This window comes from Schistosoma haematobium, chromosome 3 (assembly GCF_000699445.3).
Source record: "Schistosoma haematobium chromosome 3, whole genome shotgun sequence".
NCBI classification, from domain to species: Eukaryota; Metazoa; Platyhelminthes; class Trematoda; order Strigeidida; family Schistosomatidae; genus Schistosoma; species Schistosoma haematobium.
The window spans coordinates 22620696-22648535 of NC_067198.1; the positions used below are offsets into that span (position 1 = coordinate 22620696).

The following is a 27840-nucleotide window of genomic DNA, read 5'->3' on the forward strand; positions in this document are numbered from 1 at the left end:
CTGTCTTATATACTTTGATATATATGATAGGAGGTGAATTCTGAATACTTGATTGGTGGTAGCTTTTTATAAACTTGAATAACTTATAAATGAATTTTGTTTCTAAATATTATTTAGCTCAGTACTAACTTAAATAGTTGAAGAGAATTGACATAGTAATGTGGGCTTAGTTACTATAAATATTTCCATCCATATAACAGAGGATAATCATAACTACAAATCACATGAAACGTCAGCAATAAAAAATATGTTTGAGCTACCATTTAACTTGAGTGAAAACCGATGATAAATAGTTAATTTTCTAATAGTAAAAGATCTTTATGACGCTTCAGGGAGATCTCCAAATTTTAAAGTAACTCTTGAAAGTTCGCAATATTTACCTCAGACTTTTTGTCAGTCAAACGATCAATTGACATTCATTTATTGCTACAATTATTTAGATACTTCGTGTATTTGATCTATAGTGAATCAGATCAAGTCTTATTTAGGTATCATAAAGTTGTGCTTAATAATCAGATAAACCAGAAGCGATTGATAGTAATAAACCACGTTGAAAATAGTAACTTGGTTAAGGTCGGCACAAACAGTGTTCCAATTACTTAACAATATATATTCTTAATGCAACTGAAAACACAGTCTTGTACTCCGAAAGCTGATATTTGTCATTTAGTAATATGTAAACCTACCGTTTATTTAACATAATTTTTCACTGCCGTCCAAGTCCAAGCCATGAGATCAACCTTTTCCATTTCATCCACCAAAAGATTTCAGAAATAGTTTTTAGGAAATGAAAATTTTTATTCACCGTTTTCAGTGGAAAGTATCACAGATCTAATAATAATTCACCCTTTTTATTAGTCTTACTACAATATTATTCAATATTAGACTCTATCTAATAATCCGACTTCACTTCCTTTCTGGTTCGTTTTGAGAATAGGCTATACACTTGTTAGACTTAATCTTTGCTAATTAATGTCTGAAAACTTATTTTTCGTAAGAATAACAGCTTGAACTAAAACTCATATCTCAATAAAAATTCATAGTCAGCACGAAGTTAGAACTCAGACGTATTTATTTGCTCATTAATGATGATCAAAGAACAAATAAACAATCGTATGGCAATCAGTTAGGAAGTTCAGTTTTCTTTGAGGGCGAAATTGATGTAACGTTTCTCGGTAGCTAAGAATCCATTTCGTTTAAATTCGTTTGGGTCAACCTTTTGTAGGTGATTGTATTTTACGTATGAAAGTGATTGGTGTATATCTTTAAAAAATGAAAAAGAAAATTTTGGAATTCGACAAAGAAGGATGGAAAATTAAACACAATCTGATGTCCGGGAAGCTGAATATATTGCATAACATTCTTATGGTTCGGAGACAAGCGATCAAGGTTTCTTTCATGAGATATCCAGTTGAGATAAAATCGTTTAAATGCCATACTATAGAAACCAACAGAGTGTGTATTTGAAATTGTAGTGCTCAACAACATTTCTATCATGAATATCATAGCAGATCTCCCTAATCTTTAACATCAGAAAACTAAGTAGCAAGCTCCCCGAATCCACTCGCTTATTAAAATTTAATGTCCTGTTTAGAAAATGCGATCTCCAGTTAAAAAGCTACGAACTTTTCAATCCCAGAGACTTTTACTTGTGTTTATACGACATATTGCTCTTCTAATAATAAAGGGGTAACGATATATAGGTAAACATCTGAATGTTAGATCACATACTCACATCTAGGTGAGTTGGTAGAGTAAAGTGACTATTTCATTAGTAATAACATGAAAAAACGTATTATAACTCACAAAAACTTTATTCATACATAGGGATTGAGAAGAAATCATTTCGGGTTCAATCATAGATAAAATCACAAGTAAGATTATAGATGATGTCCACATGAAATGTTGTTATGATTTGTTGAACAGGTTCTAAAGCAAACATGAATATTTTCAACGAAGAATATATTTCATGATGACGAGGATTCAAAAATCAAATCTCAGTTGGTAGTGACAAATGTAAGATGTCATGTGTCATTTTTGGATTCCCAATTAAAATAAAATAATCAACTACTGAAACAACTCACTTAAAAAAGTTTATTTAAACTTAAAGCACACGTTTTCATGGAAGTACAGGAATTTTAGAGGATTATAAACCTCAAGGACCGTCACTTGCGTGTGCTATTTATTAGGACACTAATATTTTTTCTCGCTGAGTATATCCTATTGTTCTGAACGTTTATCGAGACTACTGCTTATTCTTTGATTGGATTTGTTCCAGTTAAAGTATCCAATAGGAGTATCGTTTTCGTTTCTAAAATAGTTTATCGTTGGTACTGTTGAGTATTTTCTTTTCTATTGTATTTGTTAGTACTTTTGGTTCTAACAATCCACAGATTTCCACTTTTTGGGTCATAGATCACTGTTGTCTCTGGATACTGTTGTATCTAGTTTCTTTTTGAAAACCTCTGTTCGATGAATGGACAGTGCAAGAAAAGCAATTGCCAACGTCCAGGCTACCGATATCCCGTCGAAAGTGGCAGGAAGTGCAATGGGTGCAAAGGCTGGTACCAATACGTTTCCACGAATATGACGCCTGTGGCTTTCAAATGGTTCAGGACAAACAGTTGCGTGTGGTTTTGTCAGTATTGCAGTTCGCACGCAAACACCTTACTAACCGAGGCCATTTCAGTGGTGAATGCTACAAAAAAGTGTTTTAGCAGCAGATCGGTGGCACTCGCTCTGTTAACACACAAATTGATGTGAAGCCACCTTAAGTGAGCTCGGAAACAACTGACTCACAAAGATCAAAGTAGGAACGTCCGTCTTCAAAGAGGTCTATCTTAATTAAAACCCCAAGAAAGGAAGTTTCCTGTCCCACGTTTTCTACATGGTGTCCGGCAGGAACCGTCTAGAAATCGCATTCACAAGTTTCGATCTTCTTCTAGCAGGAAACACAACCTGACGTCCCAGGCTATCGATAACCCTCCGGAATCCCACAGTATATTTAACGCGACTGTGGCTACTGCTTCAACGAAAGCTGACGACCGGATACATGTCGTAAGCAAGAACCGACATAACGATATAAGGGAAAATCCTCCCCTCTCCAAAAAAGTAGTCGAGAAATTGAAAACCGATCTCAGTGATATGTCAGTTATTTTTCATAGAATCAAGACGAGTACAGGCTCCGAACCTAAAACTCGTTTTGAGCATGACATTGAGTTGATAAAACAGCTACTAAATCAAATTATGCCTCAAAATATCTCCAGAGTCACCTTGCTAAAGGTTTATAGACTTGTAGTGACTCACTTTTATCACGAGAACACGGTTGGTTTGTTGAAAACAGTTATTATTATAACCAATTGTACCAGTGACTGTTTAATGTGCTCTTTGTTTAACTGTGCTAAAAACATCAATTATACTTACACTTAGATTGTGACCTCGCGCGAATTCGGTTACGTTCTGTAACCAAGCTTGTATCCTGGCATGATCTCGGTATCCTTTCGATACCACGAGATCGCCAGCAAATATATCTCGACTTGGTCCATTAACTGCCTTCTGGTATTTGGCTTCCCGGGGATTTTATGGATTTATTTGGCACGTGTTTCTCTGTAGCGGTGTTCATAGTCAACCGCGACTCGACACCACGCTACAGACTAGGGAATCAAGCGGACGTAAAGCCAAATCATACCAGGGTGCTTGAAGTAGTATCCAAATCTCCCTATGAACGGGACTTAATTTTACAAAGTGGACATAAATTAAAGATGATTTAGGATTCAGATTCAGATTTGTGTAGTGAGGACAGAAGTCCTACGGCATATGTTATTCCTTTTCTAGTATGCTTACATGAGTGTTCAGTTTTCTCTTGAATGAGTCGATTCTAGGTGCGGACATCACTGCTTCGGGTAACAAGTTCGAGGTATTGATGACTCAATGTGGAAACCTGTATGCCATGGGTATTTTGGCTTTTTTACTCGCTTGCTATTTTCTCTGAGATGTCCCGATCTAGTGGGAAGAAAAAGAGAGAATAAGTTAAGTCCAAAATCATTTCCTAGTATTCTATACATCAAAATTAGATCTCCCCTTAGTCTGCTATAGGACAGAATAAAGTGGTCTAGCTTTTCAAGACGTTCTTTGTATGGTAAACCTCGAAGTTCTGGAATTGGATGAGAGGCTGCCCTCTGTATTTTTTTCAGGATATCCGGGTCACCTTTTAAACTGGGGCTTGCAGCCTGAACGCAGTTCTCAGGCTTAGTTCTCACCAAGGTTTTCTATACTGTACTGAACAAGGTAATATCTAACTTAGTGAATGTCCGTTTTTGTCCGTAAGGACTTTTCGCCGGCAGACCGTGTTAAAAGATGGGAAGCTGAAAAAGAACTACAACTTAGGTTAGGCACTGGCAAACAGGACCTAAAATTGTAAATTTTCGGGTTGTAGGACTTTGACAGAGAATGATGTCGAAGCCACTATGGATGAAGCACGAAGCTACTTAAATAGGCTTCAGATCTGTTACACTGATGCCCGAAGCTTACTCAATAAGCGATTGAAACCAGGTGTAAAGATTGACTCTACGAAGCTAGACATAATCGCAGTCACAGAAACTTGGCTGACGCAGCCTATAGATAGTAAGGAACACGGTTTCCATGGTTTTAGGTTTGTAAGAGCCGACAGAATCCAGAAGCGTAAAAAAGGGAGAGTAGCTCTATTAACCAAGAATGTTATTCCATTTGGCATTATCGACAGTGTATCCCATGAGAGTGGTACGTGTGAATTAGTTAGTTGCCAATTGAAGTGCAAGGGTCAAGAGCTACTGATTGGTTTGGTCTATTGGAGTCCAAGCTGTGAGGTAAATGAGATCTTGCTAAGCAGTCTCAATACTTGGTCACAAAGTGGCCGATGTCTAGTCCTGGGGGATTTTAATGCACTCATGGTAGACTGGGAAAATCTGCGAACTGAATCGTCAGAAAATTCCTTCGAGCAGGAACTAGTTGATGCGGTTATCACATGTGCCCTGGTGCGACATGTGAAAGAAGCGACCAGGTAGGACACGGAATCTGATTCATTCTTACTAGATCTTATATTGAGCCACTATGAGGACGACGTTACGAATCTCGACTATATGCCACCCCTAGGTAAAAGTGATCATGCAGTTCTAACCTTTGACTTGCATATAATTGTCGAACACGAGCACGCGTCAGCTCAATCCAGACCTAACGTCTGGACAGTAGATATACAAGATATTATGCACTCAGCATCGTCAGTAGACTGGACAATGGAGTCAGAGTTCCCAATTGGAACGGATTGGGATGTATTTCGAAATTTATACTTAAACGTTACTGCACCCCAGCATGGTTCAGAAGGGATGTTCTCATCCTTCTCCTTAAGAGAAGGAAAATATGAGATAGATTTAGGTTACTGGGGACTAGTGGGACATCTCAGTATAGAAAAGCTCGGAACACCTGTGTCTTGACCCTCCGTAAGTTTAGAAGGTTGTGCAAGGAGGAAGTTGTCAGGGAATCCATAGAATGCCCTGAATGCTTCTATTCGTATGTAAACCAAAGGACAAAGAGATAAGGAAATATCCCAGTACTATGGGGGAGACAAAACTGCCTCATCATTAGTGGAGGACGACTTTGGTGAAGCCCGAGCACTCTCAAACTACTTTATCTATGTACATACTATAGAAACACCCTTCCCGTAAGTCCACACAAATTCCCCTCACACACTGGACAGCGTGACCATTAGAGAACTCGATGTCTTTGGTCTGCTAAATAAGCTTGGCATAGACAAATCCACGTGACCCGGTCAACTGCATCCTAGATCACCAAAGGAATCAGCTAACTTTGTTGCGAATCCTTCAGGAATGTGCTCTAATCTATCCGTAACCCATGGTCGTCTGCCAAAAGGCTGGAAGAACGCCATAGAAAGTCCTCTCTTCAAAACAGGTACGAAACATAAACATGAGAATTACCTACCCGTTAGTCTAACTAGTCTGGTTATTAAAATTTTAGAAAAGATTGTTCGGAAGCCGTTTAAATATCTTGATGAAGGCTGAATCCTTTGGGAAAAGCAGGATGGTTTTAGAATTAGTTATTCCCGTCTCACTGACTTATTATTGGCTCGTGAAAGCTGAAGAGCTCTTATGTACCAAACAGTACCGTTATACATAGCCTATATTGACTTCAGCAGAGCTTTTGACAAAGTTCCGCACAACCGGCTGTTATATAAGTTACGAAATGTCGGGGTTGGAGGTAATCTATTGGTGTAGATAAAAGACTTCCTAGTTGGGCGCCAACAAAATATGCAGGTGAACTCCAAGTTGTCCAGCTGGAAAACTGTGCTTAGTGGAGCGCTCCAGGGCACAGTTTTGGGGCCAGTGTTATTCCTCCTGTATGCAAATAACTTTTTTCGTCTAATGTCATCATCGGTCTTGCTATATGCTGAAGGTGTCAAGATATGGAGAGCGAAACAAAGTAAGGGTGATAGCGCGTGGTTGAGGCTCAATCCGTAGACTTTTTCAAAAGAAAGTTGAATCAACTGAGAGACCATCATTCCCGGGACTTACAAAGGACATCAATCCTCCCTTCCTTCCCAAATTGAAACTGATTAGATAACTGGCCTACCAAACTTAAAACTGAAGAGTCTCCTTGCAAACATGCCACATTATGACTGGCAGTCAGGTATTCACAAATTAAGCCTGAGACACAATAAAGTTCACCATAGTTCGAAAAGCTGAAAACACCGAACCATCTCTTAGGAATGATAACCCAATTCGAGTTTTCTAAACTGCATATTGGAGTTTTTCAAAAGCCGGAATATCCAAGTACGACGCTACTTTGAAATAAGGTATGGTCTGTGTGGTTAGTTAAGCTCTCTGTTTATAGTTTCTATTATAAGGTTGTCTAATCTGAGGCTTGTATCATAGCTGCCGTCTTTCTTCATACTAAATACAGGTGTGTTACATGCGCATTCATGGTGGACGACTTGTCTTTTCTCTTTTCCAGCCCTCCTCGCTCACACAACTCTGCATATTCCCCTAGTACACAAAATAGCTTCTGACTAGACACAAATTGTTACACGTTTCACAGACATCCTTGTGCGCAGTATACTGGACAATTTCTTGTTGATGAAGCTGGTGGCGAAAAGTAATATAAGGACCTAGTAAACACGGACGTGCTTATTGAAAACATAACCTTGCGAAACTGATATTCTGCAAGTTACATGTTTGTGTAGAACATTCTTAGGCTAAGGTGGGCTATTAGGGTGGCCCAGTGGTGAATGCACAAACCTCAAATTAATAGCGTATCTGTCAAATAGAAATGTAGTGTAGCGATGACGGAGGAAATACTCCCTGTTGGTAGCATTGCAAAAAAAATATCACGCGAAAAACATCGTAATGCATTTAAAAAACAATTGGGCTGTTAAGTTCAGGATTATTACCAAGTTTTGTTCTACTTCAGGGTTAGATTATAAACCTTATTGTTTTTGACGTGGAGCTAGACAAACCTAATACGAAACCTTGAATTCCAAACCTCAAATGGCAATCTGTAGGCACTAACTCTGACCTTAAAGACCTAAACTATGCGTCCTAATCCCAATCTTGAATCATTAACTGTACATCTCAAACCGAAATACCAAGCATAAATCCTAATAAAGGGATAATGAATCCCTCATATCTGTTGCATCCTGACTGGCTAAATGTGCCAGGACCATTCACATGTTCTCTCAGGTTCATTCTCGTAAGCTAGGTTTATTAGGGTTTGGCCTTTCAAAGTACGCGAACTTTCTTGTCCCACCTCAGTGTTCAGGTGTCTCTTCTTATCTCTCACTGTAGATTTTTAGTAGTCCATAAAACATTGACAAATAATCCCCATAGCTCACTTGTAAGCGTTACGAAACTTCTCGTTGTTCATGTTAGTAGATTCCATTAAAGTCTTGGTAATATGTACCTCCTGTGCAGGTCGCCTCACTATTATGATCAGGCCAAGTATCTTAAGTGAAGTTGGATGTTAATATACCAAGAACTTTATTTAGTCGAATTGGTGGGGCCAGATAGTGCGTAAATTATGGGATTTTGTATAAAAACTCAGGCTATACTACGTTTTCATTTTTATTTATCTTTACTGTGTAACCATCGTTTAATAGACAATTCGTTATTTCTGTATACAGTGTAACTGCGGTATTATCGAGTACTGTCTTTTCTTCCTATCTGAAATTGGGTACCTTTTGAAGTTCGGAAAAACTACCGATGCACTTATGTCTGGAGGTGTGTTTTAGAAATTCCATAAACTGATGAAACTTATCCAGTACACGACGTCAGCATTGGCTGGTTCCTCAAATGCTATGTTAAATATCGAAAAGGATTATTATGGTTTGTGTGGCTTCCGTTTCTTATTTCATGTAGCTAAAATTCGACGTGTGTATCTAAGGCACCATTCTCTGTACACACAAAAGTGTTTTAATTCAAAGGTTTCAAATACAAAAAAAGAGTAGATCGACAGTTTTCATTATAAAAATAGAAGGTCGTACTTCATCTGCAATACACATTTTATTTGTTTAAACATAAAAATTAGTACAAGGAAGCACCGAACATATATGCGCCGCACTTCACCGTTCGACTTGTGAGGGTTTGAATACTACCCGGGCTCCAAAACTACAGTAGGCTGTGTAATTGATTACAGATGTGTTTTAGGATTAGGGTATACTTCTAACATGATATTTAGTCTTGGCTTTTGATGTACTACAGGCATGTGAAGCGAGTTCCGCATGGAATTAGTTACAGAAAGCTAAAGATTTTAAAATTTTCCCCCATATTTCCAAGTGACCTTAAATCCTATTAAAATCATTCTGGGTTTGTGCTAACTAACAAATATCAGTGTCTATCTTGACTTTTCTCAATGTCATATACCTTCGGTGAATAGTTACAAGTTTGATTCTCAACTTTTCTAGGATGCAAATCAATGTTTCATTGTAGTTTAGGAATGAAACTGCTCTTAAAAATGTTGACTCTGTTGACTACTTATGGCAATGAATTGTGTTGTCCTTAGGCGTATCTTGTTTGTAAAAAGATTCAGTAATGTTACCTTGAAGGAGTTAGTCAATTATCTAGAAGCTTTTGTAGAAAACAAGTGATTAGTGATCTTTGTCTGTATGTTTCCTCATATAGTGCATCTTTTGTATATGTTTAAAAGAATGATTGCCATTAATTTAATAATACGGTCAAAATGTGGTCAATCTAGGAAATAAATTGGTCCTGTGACTGATTGAAATACAGGCAGGTGAAGCAGATATTTATACAGTAGTATTAACGTAATTAATTCTGAAAATTTTGACAGTCAGTAAAATTCGAAACTAATAAGTCACAACTATTTAAGCGTAAAAATTACTTGCTAACATCATAAAACTTAATGATCATTTTCTTTCAATCTTACTATCGCTGTTGAAGATACCACACTAAATGCTGATTTTATCCGATACTATGATTATATCATCTAATTTTTACCGTGATCAATGGGGTCAACTATATAAGGTGTTAGAAAAGTCAAAAACTTGTTTTAGAAAATAAAGTACAGTAGTGCTTTATCAAAACGAATCATTAAAGATGGTAGTAGTATTTCCCTTCATCAGTAACCAGAAATTATAGGAGTGTTTCTCAAATAAACTCCGTCGCTAGCCCTTCTAGGAATACTGCCGGCCCCAAGCCTGGGTAAAGGAGAAGGGTTGAGTGTGGGATCAGCAACCCCATTCCGTAGAAAACAACCTTGCTAAAAAACACTATTCGGAGTAGACAAATAGACCATTTAAACTCTACCTCGGGAATCGGAAGAAAGCTGAGATTCTTCGAAAGTCACGGGGTCAATGCCCCTTCTAACACCCAAAGCAACAGTCAGTCAGTCAGTAACAACGTAGAACTTCGTACGTATGTACATCAGTTCGAGTTGCCACACCACATTAGCACAGAGATGCAGTTGTCGATTCAAATCCCGTAGTGGTAGAGGTAGCAAGAGTATAAGCAGTAATCGGGAAGATTAGGGTTTGGAGATGTTATTTAAAGAGTATAATCCAGTGAAATAAATTTGGAAAGAGGAAAAAACGGACATGAAGGATTCAGAAGATTAGAATTTGGGAGAACACAGAGAGTGTATGCACCTGCGCCATTGCAAACGATTTTGAGCCATGTCATTCAGGGTCTCTAACCATCGGTTGCTATCATCTCGCGGTCCCCAACCAGGTAGTCTACACCTACCAACATGACTCAGTTCACTTGTCAGTGACTTCATGGACTTGTGCCATGTTTTGGTTTGGCCGCCCCTAGCTTTCTTCCAACCTACTCCTATACCACTGAACATAGCACGTCGAGGCAGTCGGTCGTTGGGCATACGTAACACGTGTCCAAGCCATCTCAACTGATGAAGTTTCACTATTTCATCAATTGATTTGCCATCCTTACCTAGTACCTGTTTCCTAACAACTGCATTACTTACTCGATGGTCCCATGGTATACGAGCAATATTTCGAAGACACCTATGATCAAATACTAGTAACCTACGAATATCCTCTACTCTTACCGGCCATGTTTCACTGCCATAAAGTAGGACGGAACGAACTGCTGCGCAGTAAACCCGTCCTTTGGTTGATAGACGGATATACCGCCTACGCCATAAATGACGCAAGTTGGCAAAAGCTAGTCGAGCCTTCTGTATCCGTGCTGAGATTTCGTCACATACTAAACCACAAGGGCTGATGAGACTTCCAAGATAAGTGAAGCGGTCGACACACTCAACTACTTCACTCCCTATCACTAGTTCGGGTGTCGATGTAACCCAATCCTGAAGCAACATTTTGCATTTCGAGGGAGAGAATCGCATCCCGAACATGCTTGCATTGTTGCTTAGAGTGGTCAGAAGACTCTGCATTTTGTCAGCGTCTTCACCAAATAAAACCCAAAGCAACAACTTTTATAGGTACGCTCGGACAATGTGGGAGACCGGGTGGACTGGTCAAATAGCGACGGAAATGAAAAGATTCAACTTGGCGGTTCTCAGAGTCAGCGAAACCCATTGGACCCAAGCTGGACAGAAAATATTAGATTCGAGAGAATCTAATCTTGCTACTACCTTGACGTGGTGGTCGGGCTTGCCTATCGTAATGAACTAGTCGAGATATACTGGCTGGAACAATCATTTCTCAAGATCCTACCATGCCATTCAGGTCGCTAAGACATCCTCTAACCCAATTTCCTTTTCAGGTACCTCTAGAAGAACCCTTCCACGATGTGGGGAACCAGGAAGTGATAACCGCCCTCATACCACTAGCAGCACTCAAGATCACTGAGATTCTGAAGAGATGTTGGCGAACTCCGGTCGCGAAGAGGAAAATACTCCTTACACTGTGATGTTGTCCAGAGAAGCTTGAAAAGCACTTATAGGGTGGGAAACTCATGGATCCAGAATCATCGAAGCATCCTTCAAAACGAAGAAGGAGTGAATTGCAATAAATGTTACCCACTGTTGTGCACCTACCAATGATAGCAATGACAACGATAAAGATCAGTTTTACGAGAGGCTACAATCGCTCATAGCAAAGTGCTCAGGAAAGGACCTAACAATCCTGGTGGGAGATCTGAACGGCAAAGGCGGAATGGACAACACCGGGTATGAAGATATAATGGGACGACATGGACTGGGAGAGAGGAACGAAAATGGGAAAAGATTTATAAATCTATGTGCATTCAACAAATCGGTTATAAGCAGCACAATATTTCCACACAAAGTTGCAAGAGAAAGAAATATGAAACAACTATATGATACGACAAAGAAACTGACAGGAAAATATAGTAAACCAGAGTCTGGTCAAGAACGAATAAGGTAATCACCGAGTTCCAAGAACAGATGTGTAGAATACTTCGAGGAACTTTTGAATGGACCAGCTCCATTGAATCCATCGGATATCGAAGCAACACACACACCATTCTATAGATGTCACTCCACCAACGATCGAAGAAATCGGGATGGCCATCAGAAAATCAAGAGTGGGAAAGCAACAAGATCTGACAATATACCAGCTGAAGCACTAAAGTCAGACACAGAAGTAGCTGTAAACATGCTTTACATTCTATTCAGGAAGATTTAGGGCAAAGAACAAGTGCCAGCAGACGGGATAAAGGACACCTCATCAAGATACCACATAAAGGAGATCTGAGTAAATGTAAGAACTACAGAGGAATCACATTGCTGTCAGTACCAGGAAAGGTCTTCGACAGAATGTTGCTGAACTGGATAAAAGATTCAGTAGACACCTAGCTTCCAAGTCAATAGGTCGGATTCTGTAAGGATCGGTTGTGCACAGACCGAAGGTACTTGACAGCGTGGATAAAGAACCTCACGGAACCTTCTTCGACACTGTCTAATCTCTCCCTGCCACTTTCTTTTGGTGGTTGACTGGATTATGAAGATCTCCACATCTGACGGTAAGCACAGAATACAATGAACAGGGTGGATGCAACTTTACTATTTGGATTTCGTAGATCACTTAGCTCTTCTATCCCATACACACCAACAAACGTAGGTCAAGACAAACAGTGCCTCAGCAGCCTCTGCATCAGTAAGCCTCAACACATACAAGACAAAACGTAAGATCCTGAAATACAACACAGAAAACACCAACTCAATCACACTTGATGGAGAAACAGTGGAGGAGGTGGACACTTTCACGTACCTGATCAGCACCGTCGATAAACTGAGACAATTCGATGCCGACGTGAAGGCAAGGATTGGCAAAGTAAGGACCTCATTCCTACATTTGAAGAACATATAGAACTCAAAACAACTGTCAACCAATATGAGAAACAGAATCTTTAGTACGAACGTCAAGACAGTTGTACTGTGCGGAGCTGGAAGTTGGAGAACCACCACGACCATCACCGAAGAAGTACAAGTATTTATAAACAATTGTCTACGCAATATACTGAATATCCTTTGACCAGATACTATCAGCAACAACCTACTGTGTGAGCGAACAAACCAGCTTCCTGTTTAAGAAGAAACTGGGGTGAGATGCTGTAGATGGATGTGATATACATTTGGAAAATCGTCAGACTACATTACTAAGCAAGCGCTAACTTGGAATCCTGAAGGGAAGTGGAAAAGAGGAAGATTAAGGAAGACGTTACGTTGATAATTGGAAGCAGACATGAAAATGATGAATAAGAACTGGAAAGGATTGTCGAGGACAGAGTTGGATGAGGAATGCTGGTGAACTGTCTATGCTACTCCACGAGGAGTAACAGGTGTAAGTATGTTTCTTAAACAGTCTATGATTTAGTCATTTCTGATCAGAACTAAACATTAGGGTAATAGGATATTGTACAGACCGTTCTCAGATAGATTTATTGATTGTTCTGAGTAAAGAGTGAAGGAAAATTATGTCTCACGTTTTTCATGATGGTTCCTCTCCTTTATTAATGAACTTGATGTTCCACGGACAAATAATTGCTATACACTGCAACCGCGGTATCGATATAAATTTTAAGATAGTCCTTTTTCATAGCCTATTTCTTAAGTAGGAATACCCCTCTCTAGGCTAAAAATTTGTCAGACGATACGGATTGTAACACTGTAAATACTAAAGTTGATTTTTCTTTGTTATTGTGACAGTCAGTGGTGTTCATGAGTTTTCTTGATATGTGGTTTGTTGTTTCTGATCAGCTGAATATTCTGTAAACTCATCTAAATTTTGAGAACCTTTATTTATTTATTTAAACACATAAGTATTGGTACAAAGAGGCATCAAGTACATATGCGCCACACAAGTCACTTGATTTGCGTATGGGCTGTGATATTGCCCGGCTGCCCAGACCGGAGCAGGTGGTAGCCGTTAACCAATAATTAGTTCTCACGCCATTTGTTTCTTCAGGATACAGGAGCCCATCTGCACCACTGGTTTAGAATCAGGGTTTTCCAACTCCCCTAGGTGGATCATCCATATCTTTCAGCCCGGTTAAACCGCTGGACATTCGCTTTTCGTCCTCCCAATTTCGTAGAAAACACCCCCGCCACGAGAAGGCAGTGAGTAGGACTCCCCTGGCAGCGGCTGTATAAGCCTGGTCACTTGAGAGGATTTAGAGAGAGGGATAACCCTCCTCACCCTCGACCGTACCTGGGAATTTGTGGGCATAATCTCCATATAAAGATATTAGATTTCGCATCGAGTATTTTTCTAAAAGTTAAGGGTACGATGCTCCAGCTGAATTTAAATCAACAAGAACTTTAAGGCTTCACTGAATGAGTTATGTCATTGCTCTCAATCACTTTACTGTCGCATAAACTGAAACCTAATACTTTGATGTACTGTTCTTTTATTTTTTATTGACTTTGACTTCACTTCATGTGAGTATTTCTCGACATCTGTCTGATTGATTGTATATTGATAAGTTTTAGATGAATTGAATAAAACAAATATTTCAATTATTTATCCAACAAAATCGACATCTTAACAATCTATCCCATTTCTATCACCACTGTTATAAACTAGCCGTCTATAATTTGATCAACAAACGTTTAGAGTTTGCTAAGTTAGTGGATACAATTCTTTGATCGATTGATAATATGTACTGATACCATATCAGTCAGTCAGCAACAACGTAGAACTTCGTACGTATGTACATCAGTTCAAGTTGCCATACCACCGTTTAAACTGAAACTTACATTTACAAAGGAGCGATTATGATGGTGTAGAATGTATTTTACTAGGAATTTCAGATAAAGGTCGCGTTATTGTTTTTTTATTGGAAATATGCTGCTTAACGCGGTCTTAATTATGTGGAAAAGGACTATTAATAAAAAGTTATTAGGTGGTAACTGACAAAGTTAGAGCGAGGTGTGTATGAAAACATATGAACTTTTTGATCGATAGCTAGTTTGATACGTGAACGATTTACAGAAACATCGGAAGTCAACATAAACAACCCTTCCGTCAGTTCGCCAGCAACAACGTAGAACTTCGCACATATGTATATCAGTTCAAGTTGCCACATCACATTAGCATAGAGATACAACTGTCGATTCAAATCCCACAGTGGTAGAGGTGTTAAGAGTATAAGCAGTAATCGTAAAGATTAGGGTTTGAAGATATTATTCAAGGAGTGTAATCCAGTAAAATAAATTTGGAAAGAGAAAAAAAGGGGACATCACGAATTCAGAAGATTAGAACTTGAAAGAACACAAAGAGTGGATGCGCCTGTGCCATTGCAAACGGTTTTGAGCTATGTTATTTAAGGTCTATAACCACCGGTTGCTATCGTCTCGCGGATCCCAACCAGGTAGTCTACACCTATCAACATGGGTCAGCCCACTTGTCAGTGACTTCATGGATTCGGGCCATGTCTTGGTCTGGCCGCCTCTAGCCTTTTTCCAACCTACTTCTACACCATAAAACATCGCACATCGGGGCAGTCGGTGGTTGGGCATACGTAACACATGTCTCAGTCATCTCAACTGATGAAGTTCCACTACTTCATCAATTGATATGCCATCCTTACCTAGTACCCGTTTCCTAACAACCGCATTACTTACGCGGTGGTCCTAGGATATACGGGCAGTACTTCGAAGACACCTATGATCAAATACTAGTAACCTACGGATATCCTCTACTCTTACCGGCCATGTTTCACTGCCATAAAGTAGGACGGAACGAACTGCTGCACAGTAAACTCGTCCTTTGGTTGGTAGACGGATATCTCGCCTACGCCATAAATGACGCAAGTTGGCAAAAGCTAGTCGAGTCTTCTGTATCTGTGCTGAGATTTCGTCACACACTAAACCACAAAGGCTGATGAGACTCCCAAGACAAGTGGAGTGGTCGACACGCTCAACTACTTCACTCCCTATCATTAGTTCAGGTGCCGATGCAACCCAATTCCGAAGCAACATTTTGCATTTTGAAGGGGAGAACCGCATCCCGAACATGTTTGCATTGTTTCTTACGGTGGTCAGAAGACTTTGCATTTTATCAGCGTCTTCATCAAATAGAACTATGTCAACGGCATATTTTAAGTCAACAAGTGAATCTCCCGGCAGAAGTTCAACTCCATTGATACCATATAGCCGAATAATGACTGCTCTCGAGACCTTATTCTTAACTTAAGCTTCTGATAAATTGGTATTAAAAAACAAAATAGCTGCCCAGTAGAATGGGCTTTTTTGTTCAATCAATTGGAGTACTTATATATAAATTATTAACACAAGAGTAAACATAATTTTGTTGTAAACCATTGATCGATGTCAGTTTTATAATTCTCTCCCCCTCCAGGAAATTAAGACCTGACTGGTAGGTTTAGTTCATTCCCCAATTATTGACTTTTACCTCCTAAAACATTATTAAAGATAAATATCATGTGCGTGGTAATCGGTTAGGTACCTTATATCTTAACTTTTTTAGGTGTTTTGTTAATGAGTTCGAATTCCTGGCTTTGTTTGAGAAAGATTATCTGGTACTTAGTCCTACTGACTGTGAGATACTCTCAGCAGTTCGACTTCTAAATATTTACTTGTCTCGATTGTACATGGTAATAAAATTTTTTTACTCGATATTCCAAGTTTGTGACAATAACATCTTTCCTCAAAAATATCCTCCATTTTATTTTAGGTTAGCTTTCAAATTGAACAGTTTCCACAAATCCGTCATTTTTTTCATTCAGCTTCCAGTAGTTTGTGGGATATGCAAACGGTTGTTTTACAGTACCAATTAACGATCTATTGATGACTGAGAGCTGTATAGCCCGGATACGTGAATTCAATCGTGTTATATGGGGTGGATCCAATGTGAAGACAGATTTGTTCAAACGTTGGTGTCAAGGTGAATAGTTTTCGTTACCGTAACTTTGCCTAGGATTTTCATTTAGCCCTGTTGAGTTTAGTGCTTTGGTACAATCAACAGGTGGTCCATGTGCTATTATAGCTACTACTCAAGCCACAATTATGTACGAGGTTTTGTTCATTCGCAAGCAGAACCTAGCTGATATTACAGGTACATTTTTGTCATGAAATGGGCACTAAAAATTAGATGTCGACAATATGGAAATTCTACTGAGCGCCCTGTTAAGAATAATTCTATTGGTTTCGAGTGATCGCCAAAGCCATTTTTGCTGGGTTTACTGGTGCGAAGATGAAGAACCAGCGAGTTCTGAGTCCTCTATTCAAAGTTTGTAATAAGAGTGATTTCGGGAATTTTATTTTAGATGAAAAATGTGCCACCAGTGATTTCAGTGCTGTCAATAAGTCATTGGATTCTAATATAAACCAGCTTGGAGAATGCGGTTTCCAGAAATTTATTAATGGTTTAAGGTAAGCTGCACGTGTTTTCTAAAATGTGGATTTCTTCATTTTACCTTCTCAAAGTTAATGTTATCGAATTGGGGTAAAAAGACAGTTCTAGGAAGCGAAGATGGTGAAAAACCTTATTAGGACAACACATTTAATAGAACAATATAGTTTTTAAACAGATCTTCATCAAGATTTACTCTTATACACAGTAATATAAGGATTTATAGAAATTATCAAACTATTCAACCCAAGTTATGGGCCAATCACAACAATAAAAATGGATTACATAGCTAGTCGTAACAAAAAAAGTACGAAGTAATGGTAAGGTAATAGGTAAAGTAGTTGGAAATGTGCTTATTGATCACGAATAGTCAATAACTCTCATAGCACTATTCAATGAACTTTGTCCTCATTCCAGTTTTTGTTGCATTTTAAAGTCTGGTGTGTATGTTAAAGGGTCTGAAAGTGATTTCCTATTTGTCGAACTACTGACCATTATCCTCTTTTTTATACTCGACCTGTAGTAAGAAGCATTTGTAAATGCAAACTTATCGGTTAGTATGATTTTTGGGCATGTTACTATGAAAAAGTGTTAATACATTTTGTGCGTCTGCATATAGCCATTCCTTCAAAGCGATTGCTAACTATGTTTTTCGGACCCTTTGAATTTGACATTTTCTCTTATGCAGTAGTCAGTCTTATCATAGTGTTATTAATCTTCACTTAAACATTAATGTGGTCATCAGATAGTGTGTGTCGGCATATTTCGGTAGTCTTCGGTGGATTTCACTATTGGTGCAATCGTAAATTTTATCTAAACTCATGTCTTCCTGGATTGTTATGTTCTTTTTCAACAGTTTGTGATACAAGATGGTACTATCATATCGTACCCCTGTCTTCCTCGATTGATGGTTGTAAACTCAGATTTAGATGTTTTTTATGCTTTTGGTGAACCATCAGTTTGATATTTTAGGGGTTATTGTAAACAGAAGAAAATAGAATATGAAGTAATATTCTTTTCACTAAGCTGTCGTTATTATTTATTTATTTATTTGAACACATAAATATTGGTACAAGAGGGCACCAAATTTTTGTGCGCCACACAAAACAATGAGAATTCGAAGAGAAAAAAATAATGAACAGATTAGTGTAAGGTAGTGTAATAATTATAATAGTAATAATGGGGTAACGGAAAGGTACAATCAGGAGAAATCTTTCAGTTAAGGAAGATACAACCATGTTTTTTTATGAAGAAAGTAAAAGAAGGTTACAGTAGGATCGCCACTGGCTTCTATTCTGAGCCATATCTGATAACGTCTCTAGCAACTGTGTTGCACCATCTCTCGGACCCCAACCAGGGAGTCGTGAAGGACCAACACAAGCCAGTCCCTTGCAGCTTTCTTTCATACCACGACACCATGTCATACACTGACCACCTCTCCGCTTTTTCCAACCAGTCCCAGAGTCGGCAAATTATGCACGACGTGGAATTCTCTGGGACGACATTCGGAGAGCATGCCCAAGCCACCGAAGTCGGTGTTTCAAGATGGTAACACCAATTGAATTATCATCTCTGTGCCCGAACACACGATGCCGAACCTCTGCATTACTAACATGGTGTTGCCACTGGGTGTCAGCAATCCTTCGGAGACAGCGATGATCGAACACAGAGAGTCGTCTAACGTCCTCAACTCTGAGAGGCCAGGTTTCACAAGCATAGAACAAAACTGCTCCCACCGACGCGTTGTAGATCCGACCTTTTACAACCAGACTGACATCACGAAGGCGCCAAAGATGGCCCAGATTGGCATAAGCCGCTCTGACTTTCAATATACGTGCATTGATCTCATCACTCACACCCCCACCAGCACTTATGCAGCTACCCAGATACACGAACTTCCCGACTACTTCTATCTGTTCACCATCCAGAGTGAGTACAGGATTAGAATCCTGCCAGTCTTGTAGAAGTACTTTGCACCTTACCATACCTACGGACACTGATTGCCAACTGATTAAGTGCGGATTGCATGGCTTGTGCATTATCGCACAGTAAGACAATATCATCTGCATACTCAAGGTCGAGAAGTCTTTCTCCAGGCAACAGATCCACACCGCCATTACTTACACCCATCATAGCTGTTTTCAGAATGTCGTCGATGGCAAAGTTGAAGAGGAATAGTGAGACTGGGCAACCCTGTCTAACCCCACTGCTCGAATGGAACAATGGAGAGGTGGTTGTATGCCCTCACTCTGCCTGAGGTGTTTGTATATAGGGCTTTTAGGATGCTAATAAACTTCTCAGGCACACCCTTCTTCAATAGACAATATCAGAGAGCAGTCCTGTCCAACTAATCGAAGGCAGCCCTGATGTCAAGAAACACTACGATTGTTAGCCTTTAATAAGTATGACAGTGTTCTAACATTTGGAGGAGGCTGAAGATATGATCAATACATCCTCGACCGGAACGAAAACCAGCCTGCTCCTCGCGAGTCAATCTTTCTGGGGTTTTGAACAAGCTACGAAGTATGACGGAAGCCAATAGTTTGGACGCAATCGGAAGTAGACTTATCCCCCGATAGTTATTACAGAAACGACGTGAACCCTTTTTAAAGATAAGGACAACTATCGACTCATTCCATGACGTTGATACATTCTCTAGCTTCCAGACCTTTGTAATATAATAGCGCCTCAAGAGTTGGAGTTCCTTGCGGACTTCCGCCTTGTTAAAACGGTCAGTCTTGACGGGTTATGGAAGGCAGGACAGTCTGACCGATGCTGCCGGAGCAACAGGCCAGTTGAACTGCCCTTCGAAAAAGTCTGCCCATCGTCCAAGACGTCGATGGATGTTAGTGATTGGCATCCCATCATCCTCGTAGATTGTTTCGCTCACACCAGACTTCTTGCTGCCAGTGACTCGGATGAGTTGGAAGAGCTTCCGGTAATTACCAGATGCAGCTGCTGCTTCCAGCTCATTGGCACGCTCCGACCACCAGGCTTCTCGGTCCTTACGCAAGCTTTGACCGATTTCATTACGTAACATCCTCCGTTTGTGGTCGAATTCACGGTCACCCGGAGTAGACCGACGGGCTTCGATAAGTTGTAAGGAGACTGAAGAAACACAGCGCTTATAAGCGGGACGTTTCGCGAAGCCGCAAGCGGCTTTACTCACCGTCTTCATGGCGTCATGCAGTTGCGACGAATACTTTTCGGTGGAATGGTAGCGAGCCTAGAAGCTAGCTCAGTTCGATACTTACTTGCAACAGAAATTGCAACCAGCTTGCTAACATCAATCCGTTGGTGACGGTCACTTCGTTGTCCACTGAAAAGTAAGGTAAGATTGGCGCAGACCAAGGCATGGTCAGAGTCCAGATAGGTACTCCAAAAGAAGCGGTAGTCTTGTACACAATCACGCCAGCGGTAGCTGATCGCGATGTGATCAATCTGAGTTCAGGCTTGAGATGCAGAGGGAGGACGCCAGGTTGCACATCGGCGATGACTGTGCCGAAAGTTAGTGCTAGCCAAAAACAGGTTGTGGTCTGTGCACAGTTGTAGTCGACGGTCCCCGTTATCTTTCTTGCGACCAACAAGTCCCCATCGGCCACCTAAACGACTCTCTTCTGTGCCTAGACGCCTGACCTGAGCATTCAAGTCTCCGGCTAGTAATACAATATCTGTCGAACGCACTTTTTGGAGAACAGATAACTGATGGTAAAACTCATCCTCGATTGCATCCGGGCTGCAATCTGTCTGAGCATAAGTGGTGATGGTGAAAAGACATCGTTTCTCACGCCAATTTCTCACTTTGATGGAACGTTCTAGTGCTGCCTCACCTTTAGCGCTTAGTGCGACACCAACTCCAGCAAGACCAGAAGAAGATGCCACAGGGTCCCCGGATAAGCGCACGTAAATCAAGCTTTTTGAAGCGACAGATGGAGATCGAATTTGTAGTACTTCACCAGAGTCTTGAATGCGGGTCTCGGATAGACAACAGACGTCGATATTAAGACTTTCTAAAGACATAGCCATCCCTATCTGTTGTCCAACCTGCATAAGTGTGCGAACGTTGAAGGCAGCCAGTGTGAATGGTGCACGTGGTTTCAGAAAAACTGCTTTTGTATTCGTATTTGATGGTAGCATACAATTTTCAATCAGGCAGTGACTCGAGAACGTTAGGTAGAGCCAAATTTCCACCATAGGTGAGTTGCGGTATTCCTATAGCCTCAAGTCCAGGTATATCTTATTAAGCAACGTTTTTTGGTTGATGCACTTTAATCTATGCTTGTAATTACAAGTAAAATATTTTTTTTTTTCATTTAGATGCTTCGAAGCGGAAACTGTCGAGGAACTCCGTGCAGTTGCTTTCTCGTTACTTCCTCAAATAAAATCAAAATATGGAGTATTGTGCTTCCTTTATTCTGTTTTGTTCACACATGGACTTCAGTCACTTATAAATGAAATGAATGGTGAAATGGATGCTTTGATTGATCCAATTCATGGACATGCTAGTCAGTGTCTGATTAATTTACTAATTACTGGAGAAAGCACGCCATATTTATTCGATGGTGAAAGAGATCTCGGAGGATTTAGTAAGTGTATTTACGTTTGATTGTTAAACTGGGATTAAAAGACATCAATTAGTATTTTATCTAATTAAGTGCAATTATTAATTGGAGCATATTCAGGAAGGCAGATATCATCAACTGGACACAAATGTACGTTGGCGCAATTTCCCATACCACATTAGAGAGACGAAATATATACATCAGAAAGATCAAAATAATGTAGTAGCAGTGATAAAAAGAAAGACTAAACCTGGGGAATATGATTGAGAAAGATTAAGTTAAAAGTTATGTATGAGGGGACAGTGAAATTCAAGATCAAGAGGAAGATGAATATTGGATGCATGTGAACCATTGTGAATTGATTCTGAGGTATGTCATCCAAAGTCTCCAACCGCTGATCTCAATTATCACACACTCTAACCAAGCCGTTTGCATCTACCAACATGAGCTCCCTTAGCTTTTTTCCAAACTGCTGTTGTACTAACGAGCATCACTTGTCGAGGTAGGTGGGTAGTCAGATATACATAGCATAGCGATAGTAAACCAGCGTATCTCGACACATTTTAGAGGGAGTTGAAGAAGTCCAATGTTTAAAAGCGCGTTTGACGGGACGGCAGTCAACTTCCTTGCCATTGTTAATCTACACTTTTCAACAGACTCCTGCTGGTATAGGTTGTTCGTTTAATTAACCTGTTTAAAACCTCTTTTTAAAATTTCTACTGCAATCGATTAGTCCGATATGGAGAGGAAATAAAGTAATTTCTACTGTGGTGTAAAACTACACAGTAGCTGAGTCATTTTGCTAAATGTGCTTAAGTGCCATGTTATTAAAATTCCTATCCATTTAAATCTGGTAATCTCTTGAGTTTAACATCAAGTGTTAAGAAGTATCACAAAAGAGTTCTAATGAAACCCAATGTAGTTGATATAAAGACTACGTGATTCATAGATAAACCAGGGCTATTCATTCATATGAGACGTATATTTTCATACCTTAATATACTATAGTATATCAAGGAAACCTCTGTTTGAACATATTCAAAACAACTTTAGAGAGGTCTGTCACTAGTTTTAATCGTTTTTAATATTTACCAGTTTATATTTAAGCTTTATACGCCACCTGTATTTTCTATAACGTTACTGGACACTTGATGCAAGCGAGTCTTGTCTTACTCATGACAGGTAAGAGCATCTTGACCAACTCAATTGTATGCACCATGGATTTTCGCCTAAATTAATAATATCACTGAGTGTATATTCCCCTTTAATTAAGTGATACAATGGGCATTTACTTAGATGAGAATTTGCGAAAAATAATTCATTTTAAGCACCTGGGTTGTCCAAATCTACCACTTAACAATTGAGCTGGTTTTCGAACATATCCTGGTTACTTGGATTTAGAAGCTTATTACGCAGATTTATACGTGGCTACTGGACTAAAAGTCTACAAATTACCTGCTATATTTTTATAGTCGTACAATGTGAGTGAATAGGTCTGGTTGATACGATGTGTAATGCAAATGTACATCAATTAACCTTATTCAAAGTGTATGATTGGTTCAGAGGCTTTATGAAAGCCCACAATCAGGAAGTGAAGCACATCGGATTTACCCAGATTTTCTTACAAAATATTCAATTCTTCTTGATAACATTAAGACTTGCTAGTATAATTCTGTTTTACTAATTCATCAAAGGTTCATATAATCAGCTATTTGATTGTCTCACGTACTTAGTGGCTTATCTCTAAAATTTATGTACTAGATGTGAGTATATAGGTATCATTACTAAAGTTTAACCTAATAATTTTAAATAAATTGAGCATTGGATAGGTTGGTAATAATAAAAATAGTGACATATATTCGTAATATCTCAAATAGTAGAGAATTAAATTTCCCAATATTTCCTAACTCAATTAGTTCGCTTCTTCAGAGAATAACTATACAAATTAAACTGGCCTAAATTTAAACAGTACAAAAGGACAGGGCGAAAATACCAAAAACAGTTTATTCTCACCTTAAACCTACCCTCGTAATGTTGGCTTATTATCCAGAGTGATGACGTTTCAATTTTTTCTCATATTATTTTCTTTATTATCATTGTCTTCTCTCACCCTCCATTTCTAATCTAGTTGAACTCTTATTTTTATATATAAATGTTCTTAACAAGTATATGTATGATTAGATTGTTCGAAATGTATTGCGCTAATATATCATTTAGTTTTGATAATTTTTGTCATCTTATTACACTCAAAATTTATCAAAGCGACTAATTGCTTCAACTTACTAATCAATCAAAAAACAGATTTCATTAAGTCAATGTTTTATCATTCTGTTCGAGGTGATTTTTGTAAGACATGGTCGTATCTTTGTATGCTAATGGGTGTGAACAAAGTGATATTCGCAATGTCAGAAATTCAAGGTGAATTTTTGTGAAGAAAGTGTGCGTTGTGAACAGATTCAGATGTGTTGGGTTGGATGAATGGTCTAAATTAAATAAATGGTAAGGCTTTCTTGTCTATTAAGAGCAGCAGGATTTAGTAGTATATGAAAATTTTCAGTCATTTGGCTTTCTTTATCGTTGGAAAAACCTTTTTGTATTGTTTTGATAATTTTAATATCGATTTGATGGTCATTGACGATACCATGCACTGCTATTACCTTTGTGAATTTACTTCTAAAAGTAACACTACCTCATTAATTTGCTGACGTTACAGAACTCACCAAATGTGTTAATTATCAGTTTAATGTAGGAGTGTTATTTCGCGTGTAAAATATTTACACGCACTTCCCATTTCCTGAATTTCTTGATCAACGAACATCAGTTATACTTTTAAATGATCAAAGTCAGTAACTTTCAGTCATCAAATTTGTGTAAATACAATATGGTCTCTAAAGCATCTTCATGAAATATTTCACTGTTTGTTTTGTTTGCTTCTCTGTAAAGCATTGAAAGGTATATCTAGGCAACCGAAAACCGGTTTCTTGACTTTTGTTGAAGCAATGAGATATTGTGAAGTGGGATGGTTTTTGAAAAATCCATATTACCCAGTTTGGATTTTGGGATCTGAGACACACTTAACCGTTTTGGCGTCGCCAGACATGTCGTTGGTGTCAAAAAATGTCAAGTCAGAAATTAACTCCATATCAGGTTTACGTCAAGCTGAAGTTGAGTTTAATTATCTAAGCCCAGATCAAGATACTGGAGGTTTTATCAGTTCGTCAGATTTTGAAAAATTACTGACCAAATTACGTCTATCTACAGGATCCCAACAGTAAGTAAATTTTCTAAAATCATTGTCAAATTGTTTTTCCACCGACCTTTACAAACTATAGTTATTTCGTTATTATAAATCTTTATTTTCCAATCTTTGAAAAGACAAAAAATTTGTTTTCACTGATTTTTCGCTATTGTAACTGAATAACGTAACGTCAGTAACGATAATTTTTTCACTGATTAGAAAACACAAATTTCTGATAGTAATGAATATCGTTGACACGATGCATAATTATATCACTTATAAATGTAAATACAACTCGGATAGCTATAGACGAACCACAGACATCTGTATGCAAAATGAGAATAACATAAAAGTAATCAAAAATGCATAAACACAAACATAAGGGATTAAGAGAACCTTCATTATCTGTATATGTAGAAGTTCTCAGGTACTACTTGAGGAAGGAAACCAATATCGACTTAAGATGAATGTAGGTTATCTTTCAACACAATTTTAATACATTACTTTGTGGGCTTTCAATGCATTTTCACTATAATTTGTGTTTAGTTGACAATTACCTTAGTTCATAAATTATATTCATTGTGATCGACAGATAGTTAACTGAGATGAATTTTTATATTCTACTGAGGTCATTATTCAAGTAGCTTTCCTCGCGAAGTTGGACTTCTTATTATTAGTTAGTGAACTAAGAAAGAAAAGGATATCAGTAATCTCACTCTCCGTATTGAAGTTAAAGTTGCGAAGTAGCAGCTTAGCACACCAACACACCATATTCTTAAATCATAACCACGAGATCTACTTAGTATGGGTAGCATAAATGACAGAGCTCCAGATTACCTTTGATGACTGCATAGTCATTCGGCAATATATTGTGGTGTATTATATTCAAACTTCCCATACAAAAGCTAATGTCCATATCGTCAGATAACATTGAAAACTACACAAATATCCAACTTCATGGGAATTATGGTAGTCGTAATCCTCATGAATGTACTAACCTGTATTAAGAGTTCGTAATAACCTTGATAAGATTCATAGATTGCGGTAACAAATTCACTTCTCTAGAATCCAGAATAAATAAATAGCCTGATACCGGATATAATTTCGAGCTACTACCGCGCTTTATAACATATCAGTAAATAACTAATTTTATGGAGCATGGAAATGTTTAGTAGAAGGTCTTCAAATGCTAAAAGTGAACACCTGTGTCATCATGATTGACTTTCAGCATTTTTCCTAGTGGTTTCCAATCACACGAAGGTAAGACATGGTAGAAATAAGTGTCAGTCAGAATTACTGTATTTTCACTCAAACTTCATGGCAGGATTATTATTCGTATTACATTCAACGATTCGTCATTATTTTTTCTTGCAGAGTAAATGATTTAGTTACAAAACTAGATCCTGAAGGTTTAGGAATAATTTTGAAGAAAGACTTCCTACAGTTCTTTTTTCCCGAAGAAATGGCAAAGCACACCACTGAAGTTATTAGCTTTCAGTTAATCCATTATAATGGTTTGGAACACTCTAATAGTGAAGGTCGGGTGAGTTATTTCAGTTATTCCTTACTAATGAAATCTTTTGAGTAATCGATATAGGGCTTAAAAACATTTGAAAAATAAAATACGCAGTGTAGCTCAATAACCAAGTACAGTTATGTGTTACACTTTTTATACGAGCACTGTTGATTTCACTCGCATATCCAGGTCCTAAACGATGAAGCTGGTTTGGACCTAAAACTTAATGTGTCCCATTCGATTGTTTTGAACTCAGTAAAAAATATGATTTCTGATTGTGTATAGTTGAAAAATAAGTCCCATAAGTTTCTATAGCGTGAAATGCTTAAGTCGATTCCTTACATTCCTGCTTCGTAGACGAAACATTAGCTGTTCAAATTATTATGAGCCCATCGCTAATGGTAAAAGAAACGTTACTACATAACACTTAGTTACAACTATCGTATAATTCATAGCTGGAAGCAACTATCGTTAAAGTGTTTACTACGCTTTTTGTGTAAACAGGTTCGATACAGTATTGGTGAAGCCCGCTTAATAGATCCTACAGAAGAGCTTATCGAGACCCAGCCTATTGATCAAAGTCCTATACAGCAGTGCTTGGCAACAAAATGGCCTACAATACGAATCAAATGGAACGTAAACAGAAGTCCGTCACTGAACTAATTTTTTTGTAATATATTGCAGTAGCAACTCATCATTATTACCCAAACGCTTTCAAATCTAAATTTGTACAGTTTATCACTTTGTAATCAAAATGGAGTGTTTTTATGTACGTTATCATGTTTTAATGTGTTTAATCGCCTTGTTATATTATTTACAAGCTCCATACATAAGCTTGGAGGTTTTGTTTCTTGGATAGCAACAATTACTGCTTCCCTGTCTCTAGGCGCGGACTGAATGTATATCGATAGGTATACAGTTCAGAATGGAGATACTTGCGATTTCAGTCAGCTTTCCGCCTCCGGATGTCCCACTTATTGCGCTCCCGAATAATGATTTATGGTACCCACAAGATGGATATACATTCTGACTCACATATACTTACTTACTCCTGTTACCCCTCGTGGAGGAGCATAGGCCGCCCACCAGTATTCTCCATTCAACTCTGTCCTGGGCAATCCTTTCCAGTTGCTTTTTATACCTTTTATGACTGTTTCCGATTCTCGATACACGGTGCTCTACGGTCTTCCTATTTTCCATTTCC

At 38.6% G+C, this 27840-nt stretch overlaps 1 protein-coding gene across 2 annotated transcripts; it reads left to right on the forward strand.

Annotated features, from left to right (window-relative positions):
* The first annotated feature begins 6588 nt into the window (after window positions 1-6588).
* On the forward strand, window positions 6589-27400 carry MINDY3_1 (Ubiquitin carboxyl-terminal hydrolase MINDY-3). 2 transcript variants are annotated; one of them, XM_051213297.1, is made up of 11 exons: window positions 6589-6678; window positions 6712-6844; window positions 11247-13288; window positions 16643-16852; window positions 16886-17023; window positions 17060-17197; window positions 17235-17340; window positions 21638-21906; window positions 24826-25153; window positions 26495-26663; window positions 27141-27400. In XM_051213297.1, the coding sequence occupies exons 4-11, from the start codon at window positions 16756-16758 to the stop codon at window positions 27297-27299; spliced, it is 1404 nt and encodes a 467-aa protein (XP_051069261.1). In that variant the 5' UTR covers window positions 6589-6678; window positions 6712-6844; window positions 11247-13288; window positions 16643-16755; the 3' UTR covers window positions 27300-27400. The 2 variants fall into 2 exon arrangements, with proteins under 2 accessions (XP_051069261.1, XP_051069262.1); XM_051213298.1 differs by lacking the exons at window positions 6589-6678; window positions 11247-13288 and having other exon boundaries at window positions 6804-6844; window positions 16695-17023.
* The last annotated feature ends 440 nt before the right edge of the window (window positions 27401-27840 follow it).